This window comes from Puma concolor, chromosome C1 (assembly GCF_028749965.1).
Source record: "Puma concolor isolate L17-30 chromosome C1, mPumCon1.1.hap2, whole genome shotgun sequence".
Taxonomy (NCBI): Eukaryota; Metazoa; Chordata; class Mammalia; order Carnivora; family Felidae; genus Puma; species Puma concolor.
In genome coordinates, this window is record NC_141674.1 from 45928871 (window position 1) to 45939264 (window position 10394).

The 10394-nt window shown below is 47.6% G+C and overlaps 1 protein-coding gene across 2 annotated transcripts in view; it reads right to left on the reverse strand.

Annotated features, from left to right (window-relative positions):
• PLPP3 (phospholipid phosphatase 3) overlaps positions 1-7811 on the reverse strand; it is an 87116-nt gene extending 79305 nt beyond the window's left edge. The window contains exon 1 of one of the 2 annotated variants that reach the window (XM_086717082.1): positions 7137-7811. In XM_086717082.1, the coding sequence (XP_086573208.1) occupies positions 7137-7275 (139 nt within the window). In that variant the 5' untranslated portion in view covers positions 7276-7811. The remainder of the gene's footprint in view (positions 1-7136) is intronic. The other variant, XM_086717080.1, reaches the window with a different exon arrangement.
• Positions 7812-10394: the final 2583 nt, after the last annotated feature.

Sequence of the window (10394 nt, forward strand, 5' to 3'; positions counted from 1 at the left end):
CCAGGTCCTGGCCCAAAGCCTGCCGAATCTGAATCTCCTGAGAAGGAGGCTGAGAATCTCCGTTTCACATCAGATGGGTTTCCTTACTAGGTGAGTTTGTGACATACTGATATAGTAGGCATCCCCCAAATAAGGCATTACCCCTCATATAATGTGCACTGGTTGAATTGACACACTGGGTAGGGTGTCTCCAGAAATAGAACTGCCCACACAGGGAAGAGGTCCTCGACTACAATCTCATTAGCATCATGCTGTGACCAACTGGGCTTGCCAGCCCAAACAACTGCACAGGAAGGGGAAAGAAAAAATCCAAAATTGACAGGAAATCAAAGGGGCTAAAAGTGGAAAAGGCCACCAACTCTGGCTTTAACAGCCTCCCACAAAGACAGCTAAACCCCCCTGGTGTCTTGGGAAGAAAGAGCTAAGGGAAAACAAAAACAGCACAAAAAGACCCTGGCCGTTCGGACAATTAGGGAAACCGAGGTTTTCAACCATTCTGGAAAAGTCATCATGGCTTACCTATGAAATGGAGGTTCCCTTCTTTTTTTTTCTTTTAATGTTTATTTATTTTTGAGACAGAGAGAGATGGAGCGTGAATGGGGGAGGGGCAGAGAGAGGGGGAGACAGAGAATCGGAAGCAGGCTCCAGGCTCTGAGCCATCAGCCCAGAGCCCCGACGCGGGGCTCGAACTCACGGACCTCGAGATCGTGACCTGAGCTGAAGCCGGACGCTTCACCGACTGAGCCACCCAGGCGCCCCTGGAGGTTCCCTTCTTTATTTCAACCCACGCAGGATGCCTGGCTGGACAGTTCACCAGTGGATTAATGAAAACCTGTTTCTACATTCTGTGGTTCACATGGTAGATAGATTAAGCTATCAAAACGTATTGAGTTATTAAAAACACATAGTGACTACAATAAAAGAGCAATAAAAAAAGGGAAAAGTCACCTGTTGTGATGGTATGCTTGTGACTACAGCCAACTCTTGAACAACACAGATTTGAACTGCATGGGTCCACTTAGAGATTTTTTTTTTTTTAACGTTTTATTTTATTTTTGAGACAGAGAGAGACAGAGCATGAACGGGGGAGGGTCAAAGAGAGAGGAAGACACAGAATCCGAAACAGGCTCCAGGCTCTGAGCAGTCAGCACAGAGCCTGACGCGGGGCTCGAACTCACAGACAGTGAGATCGTGACCTGAGCCGAAGTCGGACGCTCAACCGACTGAGCCACCCAGGCGCCCCCAGAGATTTTTTTTAATACAGTACAGTACTACAAATCTATCTTTTCTTTCTTAAGATTTTCCTAATAACATTTCCTTTTCTCTAGCTCACTTCATCGTAAGAACCCAGTATATAATACCTATAACGTACAAAATACGTGGTAATTGATGTTCATGTTTACCAGTAAGGCTTCCGGTCAACAGAAGGCCCTTAAAGTTTTGGGGAAGTCAAAAGTCATATGCACTGCTCAAGGGTCAGCTGTACTATACATTTCAGGAGGCAGGTTAAGGGACACATCTGGCCAAGGAAAAATCTAGCTAGTTTCTCAGCATATTGGGTTAACTTTAGTAATGGTGCTTACTTTTCCTTCCAGAAAGAATACCAATATTACCTTATGGTCAGCATTCATTCTTTGGTAAAAAAAGATGACACTTCAGTTGATGGTAAATGGTCCAACAGAAGGTTTCTACATCGCAGTATCTACCAGCACAGAATCATAAAACTGTTAGTGCTGCAAGAGATCTGAGAAGATGATCTAGTCCCTTCCTTTTGTTGTGATAATGAAGAAACCCAGGCCCAGGGAAGTCAAGTGACTTTCTCCACAGTTACATAGTGACCTAGTGGCAGTCTGAGGCCAGAACCCCTATTTCTAGGCTCATCACTGTTGTGACTCACTGAGATAATGGACAATGAAGAGTTAAGCAGAGTGCACCCATGAGGGTAGATATTCCACAAATGTGTCACTCCTCTCTACTAGAAATCCGTCACAGAATGTTGCAAGGCAGCTTTACACATTAGAGATAATCCCGCCCAACCAGTCATTTTACTACTGGGGAAAAAAAAAAAAAAAAAAAACCCTGAGATCCACAGAAAACCAACTTGTCCACAACCACACAACTGGATGGTAGCTTTGGCCACCCTGGAACTGGAAGCTTTCTGGCTCCAAGTCTCCTGCTCTCTTCACTACACCACACTGCCTCTCTTCCACAGTTAAAAGTGGGTAGTTTAATAATAACACAAGATAGTGTTATGTAGCCCATATATGGAACCAGTTCTAGGATTTTACCTCCACTGTTTAAGTGAAAATCAAGAAACATCCAAGAACATTCTGGAATCACTAAATTACCCAGCATAGTTGCTGAGTGTCCAGATTCTAGATTTTTACCCGTTTGAGCTTCTTTCTCTTTGCTTCGTGATACTACACCCATCGACTGCATTTCCTGGCGGGGAAGGGCACAGGAGTCCAGCCTTCCAGGCTAAATCTGACCAAGCACCTGCTTCTTCAAACACCTCCCACCCCCTACCCTAAGTTCAACTTACCTACCTTCGGGTATCAAAAGCCAAATGAGGACAGTTGGGTTTTTTGTTTGGTTGTTTTGTTTTTGTTTTTTTTTTTTTGAACAAACAACTTTCTCTAAAGAGAGCTCAGGGTACGCTGTTGTTGAGCAGTTGGCTCAAGAATTCTGCTCAGTTTTAGGGTCCACTTTCTCAGCTACAGTTTAGCGTCCTGATGAATGGAAATCATCTGTCTTCAACTTGCTGGGCAAACGTGACATTCTCCTATTTGAAATGAAGCTTTCTGGTCTTCACCATACTATTCTTACTGAGTATTTCATGGTCTCATCTACTTATTATTCTGAGACACAATGTATGAAGACAACCACAAAACCTTCATCCAGGGCCAGGTATAAATCCCATTTATACCTTGCATTTGCCCAAGTCTTAAGAGAGGACAAAAAACTTTCACATCCAGTATTTCTTCTGATCCTTGCAGCAACGTAACGAAGTGGCCAGGCTGACCACTGTTTTGCAGATTAGCTAACTGCACTCGAAGGATGAAGGGCCTTGAACAAAGCCCACGCATAAAAAGCTGGACCTGTCTCAAACTGCCTAGACCTCAAAGTGCATGTGTTGGAAGGAGGCACTCAGTAAATACCTGGGATGAGGGACAGGAAAGAGGGAAAGCAGGGGCATAGAAGCTCCTCATGGATTTACCAAATCTCTGCCTTTTGCTCTCAGCCACGGACTGCTGGTGTTCCTTCTTTGGAACTGCAGTCGCACAGAGTAAAAAGGTGCCCTCAAAAATCTGTGAACTACTTAGACTCACAACCAGCCCCAAATCAAAACAATGCTATGGGGCCACAAAACCGTATCACTAATTAGAAGAGTTCAATCACGTTTATCCATTTGCTTTGGTGCAAATGGGTAACTGGGAAATGTAGAGAGGGAGGACTTTGTGCGAACGGTTTCAGAATTTTCTGGTAAGAATCTCAGTTTGAGGGGTGCCTGGATGGCTCAGTCAGTTAAGCATCTGACTCTTCATTTCAGCTCAGGTCATGATGGATCTCAAAGTCCACTGAGATCGAGTCCCACGCAGGGCTCTGCACTAAGTGTGGAGTCTCCTTGGGATTCTCTCTCTCTCTCTCTCTCTCTCTCTCTCTCTCTCTCTCTCCTCTCTGTCTCTCCCTCGCTCACACACACTCTCTAAGTAAATAAATAAACATTTTTTTAAAAAAACCTGAGTTTGAGGGGCGCCTGGGTGGCTCAGTCGGTTAAGCGTCCGACTTCAGCTCAGGTCATGATCTCGCGGTCCGTGGGCTCGAGCCCCACGTCGGGCTCTGTGCTGACAGCTCAGAGCCTGAAGCCTGCTTCAGATTCTGTGTCTCCCTCTCTCTCTGACCCTCCCCCGTGCATGCTCTGTCTCTCTCTGTCTCAAAAATAAAAATAAACGTTAAAAAAAAATTAAAAAAATAAAAACCTGAGCTTGAAAAGGAGAGTGACTCCAGTCCTGCTCACTGAGAATTAGTCCTCAACCCATATTGACTTCAGTGTGAACCTCAGTCCTTCCCTTCTCTGACACACTGGTTTTCTCACCTAAGAAATGGAGGTGATCTCTCCACAAAGGTTACAGCAAAGAGGAGATACATTTATATTAAGAAGAGGTGAACAGGGCTTAGAAGGACAGTGGATGCTCCTCCCTTCTTGCCTGGGAAGGTCCTCTGCCACTCTCATGTCCCCTGCTACACCAGAACCCATGCACAAAACACAGGAGGCGGTACATGTTACATAATTGAAAGGAAAACAAAACCAATTTCGGAAAGACTACCACACAAAGATTCTTAACTGTGTTTACAAAAGCAATTAGTTGGCAAAGACAGCTGTTCAATGGGAGGTAAACTCCCTTTGGTGTCCTCAGACACCAGATTCTTCTGGCCTTCAAGCCAAGAGTGGACTTTTGTTTTGTTTTTTTTTTCACTAAGAATTTAGCGTTCCAAGAAGGTATGAGAAACGAGTTCAACCACTAGCATATTTCCACTCACATAACACTTATGTAGCACATCAGCTTTTATTTTTTCCAGATACAAGGAGATGAAGCTTGCTATGTATTCCTGTGAGAGAATAAACAGAAAACTATGCTTCTCTTTTTTAATATATTAGTGCCCTGTAATCCAGACCATATGATCAATAAACTATATAAAAATTAAATCATACTGACAGTCTGAGGCAAAAAGTGAACCAAGTAGAAACAATGTTTTAGGACCGTTGTGTAGGGGATATTAAAATCACATGCTGGTTATTAACTTTCTTTTGGAAGTCAAAGAGTTCTCCTGCATGGGTTTCTCAAGTGCTTACCTTATGGCTTTTCCTATTAATGAAAGGTGTTAGGCATTAAGTTGGTGATGATGTATTTTGGTCTATGCATAGGGGAGACACTGATAATAAGTCACTTTGAAAAGGACTTTGTTGACATAGTTTTAATGGCACGGCATATACCCTTAAAATAGATAGCTACATGCCTCATAATAAAATGCAGGGTCCAGCTATCACCTTTTTGAGGTAAACAAAATCATTTATTCAACCAGACCTGCAGTGAGTCAACATAATAGCAAAGTAGAGAATATCAGCTTCTGGGGGGGGGGGGGGGACACAGGGAGAGTTGGGGCAGATGACCTAAAATGCACAATCATACACATCACTCGCACCTTCCACGCACAAGAGAGTCCCTGGCTAAACCATAGCTGATAGTTGGGTCTTCTTGCAAATTCCTTCACACTTCTTTTCCCTTTACTGAGAATGCATGGTCTCTTGGGGACGGCCTTCTGAAATCAGCAGAGTGGAAGGGGGGAGGAGAACAATGAAACTGTTCAAAGGCTGTCAGGCATGTTCTACCTTTGTTTTCCTAATCACAAAGTGGGAGGCAGGAGGGTACCAGGCACAGACCGTCTGGGAAGAGTTTACCTTACCGCCAACAACACGCACCAGTAAACACTGGGAAGCCCCAGACAAGTTTACAGCAAACAGCTTCAATGTGTTTAGTGTTTTCCTTGTACTCCCCCAGGACCAGGGAGGGCCTTTTAAAAATTCAATAGCTTGGCAGCAGACTTGAAATACTAATCTTCCCACTGTGCAGGATAATAAGCCCGCGGCCCTCAGGAAGGTAGGCCCCCCAGTGACAATTCCTTTACATAGCATCTTAACGTTCAGTTTCTAGCAAGAGGTGCCAAGGGGATTTGTGCCTCTCTTCCCTTCCACAGAGCAGTTTTATGGACAGCTGTCTCTCTGGGCCCAAAGGGGACCATTCTTATGTTTTCATAACCCTAAGGGTCCCATCTTTCTTTGACTCCCAAACTTACTACGGACAGTCAAGCCAAGAACAGACGGACGTCAGTAAGGACCTCGCTGCAGAAAGAGTCAGCAAACACAAAGAGAAGTGTACCTCCAGCCCACTAAGTCTCTGGTTTGCACAACGTGCACGGACAAATCCATTTCAAAGGGGACTTAAGTCTCCGTGCCGGAGTTCTATTTTAAGGGAACTGAACTGGGAACACAGATGTTTCTTCAGTTAGCAGAGTTGGCAGAACAGCTCCTGGACCAAATCCGAGTTCTTAATGCAGGAAGGGGCCTTAGGAGAGCATCTAATTCAACCCACTCACTCCACTGACGAGGAAACTGAGGCCAATGAGGCAGTGGGGTGGCACACCCAGCAAGTGGCAGTGTTCTGATGACAAGTCCTGCGCGCTTTCCATTACGCCATGAAGCGCTTTAAAAAAAAAAAAAAAAAAATTCTACTCTGACTTCAACCTTGGAACTCCTGTAGATTCATGTCAATAGCTTTCTCCTGCCTCCTACCAAGTTCATAAATCCTCCTCGCTCCCGGCTCCATTCTTTAACGCCCACCGCTCTTCCGGCGGGGGCATCTAACTAGTGGGGAAAACAGCAAAGGACCATCGCCTCAACTTTCTGGGACTGCCGTTAACCGTGGTGCCACAACATGAACTCGATCCTGACTTGCCTGCCCCGTGCCTCGGTCTTCCTAATCGGTGAAACGGGGTTCCTCACCCATCCCGCACCGAGTCAGGGCGAGGGCTGGTTGAAGCCAGGGCCGCGACACCGCCCACCCCTGGCACACAGTAGGCGCCCAACAAGTTGCAGCGGAACGGGCGCCCGCATCAAGGCCCCGGGGCGCACCTTCCTACCCCCCCGGGGGGCGCGCGGGGAAAGGCCAGCCCGAGAGCCGCCGGGCCGCGGCGGCGCGAGCGGAAGGGTTGGGTGTTTACACACATTCAGCGAGGAGGCAGCGCGGCTGCAGGCAGGGGCCCGGCGCCCCCGGAGATCCATTTTACTCGGACGCGGGGCCACGGGCTCGGCGCGGGCTCCGGGTCACGGTTCCGCCCACGGCCCTGCGTAAGGAGGCCGACCCCGCACCTTCCGCGGGACCCTGCCTGCGCCCCCAGCCGGAGGCGGCTTGTAAGGGGCCGCGGGCTCCGGTGGCCCGGGGAGCCTGAGCGCGCCCCCACGCCCGCTTCCAGGCCGGGAAGCCGGCGGCCCGGGGAAGGGCGGGCGCCGGGGCTCGGGCGGCGCGAGGGCTCCGGGACAGGGCTGGGGTGGGGTGGGGGTGGGGGGCCGAGCTCACCCATGAAGAGGCAGAAGAGGTCGAGGCAGATGAGCAGCGCCCGCTTGCTGCCGCCCTTCCTCGGGTTGTTGTTGAGCGCCGGGCTGCCGCCGTTCTTGCTCTCCGGGGCGATCGCCTTGTCGTACTTGTAGTTTTGCATGGCGCTGGCTGCGGCGCGAGCCTCCGGCCCCGCGAAGACGCCCGGCGGCGGCGGCGGCGGCGGCGGCCACACACCCGCGCGCCCGGCCCGCCTCCCGGCCGCGGCTGCTCGGGGACGCGGAGGGTCGGCCCCCGCTGGCGGCGCGGCGGCGACGGTGCAGCCCGCCGCGCGCTTCCCGCTGCAGCCCGGGCTGTGTTCGGCTCCCCGCTGCTCCTCCGCGCTCCTCTCTCAGCCCTCAGCCGTGCGAGAGTCCGGGGGGACGAGAGCCAGATGCCGAGCAGAAACTTCTGCAGAGAGCTGTGCTGCCCGGGGCGCGCGGGGCTGGCGCGTGTCCGGCTGCGCTAGCGGGCGAGTGGGCAGCGCGGGCGCTCGGCCACCTTCCTCGGCTGCTGCTTCCTTAATGAATGGGAGCTGCTCCGAGCCCGGCCGGAGCGCCTGCCCCGACTCCCAACTTCTCCTCCCTCCTCTTCCTCCGCCTCCTCCTGCTGCCGTAGCGGCTGCTGTTGTGGTCGCCTGTGTTTGTTTCTGCACTTTATTGCACGAGGTCCTTTTAAAAAGAGAAGGCGGGGGGGGGGGGGGGGGGGGTCCTTACTTGGCTCCGAAGAGATCCCGAAAGCACAGCCCCTTCCTTAAACTGCCTAAGACGTAGGATAATTAAGGCCACATTTTCCCCCACCCCCTTCAAAAAAAAAAAAAAAAAAAATCCTAAAAGGAAAAGTTAACTCTCAAACCAGAGAATCCGGGAGCCCCTAGCGTTCAGAAACACCAAGTTGTCACAAAAGGAAAACGATATAAATAAAAAACATTGTCTTGCTGGCCCTTGGGTCGGCCAAAAGTTGAGGCTGTATGCATTCGTTTCTCCTCCCTTACAGATTCGGGGCTTTCAAGGATTTATTTCGGTTTGAATCGTATTAATCGTGAAAATGCTCAGGGAAAAACGCCCGGCACTGGATTCTGAGCTAGATTCTGAACATAGGAACTTGAGACACGACTTTGGAGCCCGAGCCTGTAGATTTGAATCGCGGCTGTGGCTCTGTGCCTCAGTTTCCCCATATGTAAATGCATACGTTAACTGTTTCTCCCAAATACAGTAACTGTAAAGATTGAATTAGTTAATCCATGTAAGCATCTAGAACGGTGCCTGGTACAAAGAAATGCTACGTAAGAGTTAGCCATGACCTTTATTCCAGTTTCTGGGGATGAAGGCGTCCCAAGCCATCAAGCCACTCTGCAATATCTGTAATATTATTTCACATTATTTTATATGAGTTCATCCTTCTTCCAGGTAGAATACTATATCAACATTTACGGGTCAAGAGTCTTCCCCTATATCTTCTATAGCGCTTGGCAGAGAACTGGGCACACAGTGGACGACAAATGGACACTTTTTCCAGCTGTCTTTTTTGTGTATCAAGAAAGAGTTGTAGCTTGCTGATACATTTACACTGACTTGTTGTGGGGTTCAGTGACACCTGTATCCAGCCACCGTCAACCACTTGTCCTTTCCAGAACAGTCCTTTGACACCATTCTCTTGCCCTCCTACTCCCTCTGCTTATGACGCACATCTATCCTTTCTCTAGCTAGCAAAAGGCTTCTGTTCCTCTAGAGTCCTCTGAAATGTCACCTCTCTGAGCCCTTTCTTGACCCTTGGGCAGAATTAACTTCACTTTCAACCTTTGTTGAGAACTATCACCGTCTGGTGTGGCGTTATAGTTGGGAAAAATCAGTTGCACAGCATCTGTACCGTCCCCAGCACAGGGTTTGGTATCTGCTGAATTAAGGTGAAGTCCAGCCTGGACGACAAGTCGGGCTGGCAAAGAAAGGTAAAATCTCTGTCTTCTGGAATCTCCAAGACAGCTTTGGAGCTGGGGCATCCAGATGTGTCACACACACAGCACTCTCAATTCAAATAGCAACAAGTAAAAGCCAGGATAGCTAAGAGAACAGATTCCTTCCTAGCTTTTCAGTGAGACCCACCTCTTGAAATGTTAAAATGGCAGAAACAATACAATGTGATTATTGACGTTCTGAAAGGAATTCGGGGATTCTGGAGTCTTTCCCTTGCCCACTCAACCCTCTTTGTAATGATAATCACCCTTGAAGTTCTAAGTCACCAACCCCTGTCTTTGGAATTTCGATCTGCAAGTAAGTCCAAGTCTTATTGAAACCTCAGACCCCTCCTATCTTCCCCCCTCCTTGGGCACCTGTGCCACTCAGATGGCTCCTTGTATTCTACTCTGTTCTATCATTAGAATTTTAGAGTTACCTCCTTTTCCATTTCCTGTATGCTTTTCCTTATCTGCGAAATGACTTTTATTAAGAATAAACATATTTAAGAATAAACATTGTAAAAGCCAGCCTTTTACTGTAGCTAAATGGTATTACAACTCTTCAGTCTTGTCGGTTCCTAAAGTAATTGGGTGAGATTGTTAACTTTAGCTGGCACTAGACTGAATACTAAGAACCTAACATTCAAGTTCTCCAGGTTGAATTCAGCTGCTTGCTAAGAAGGCAAAAAAATCTGTTGTTCCAAGAGCAGATAAGAGGGAAAATGAATGGATGTTGAAGTAAGTTTTATATTTCCATTCACAGGGCTCTGCAGGTTATCTTTTGTTCATAACAAAAAGATCATAGCGCTGATTGAAGCCTGTAGTTGTATGCAAACAAGTACCGTATTTGAATTACTCTTCCAGGGAACAGAATGGTAGAGATACTCATTAAAATTGACGTGAACAAATCACAAGTACAGTGTCAATATCATTCTTTACATAATAGGAAATCAAACCACCTAACCAGATACGTGAACGTGAAGGCATCTTTGCTTTAAACTCTAAAATTGAGCAATCTAACTAGCAAGTTAAATGCAGTGGAACAGACTTCATAGTTTAGAATGGTGTCATTTCAAAGTAATTAAGTCATTAAAATTCCTGGTAAACATAGCTTACCCAAACTCACTCCTGAAAATGGCATCCTGTTCACTAAACTAGTCTGTATAAGAACTATAGCATCAGCAGGGATAAATGCCTTTTTTAAGATTAACTTATTATGTGTGACAACCACAGCACATCATATTCTTAAATAACTGATACCTCCCAAGAGATTTAAATGGCTTTCATTT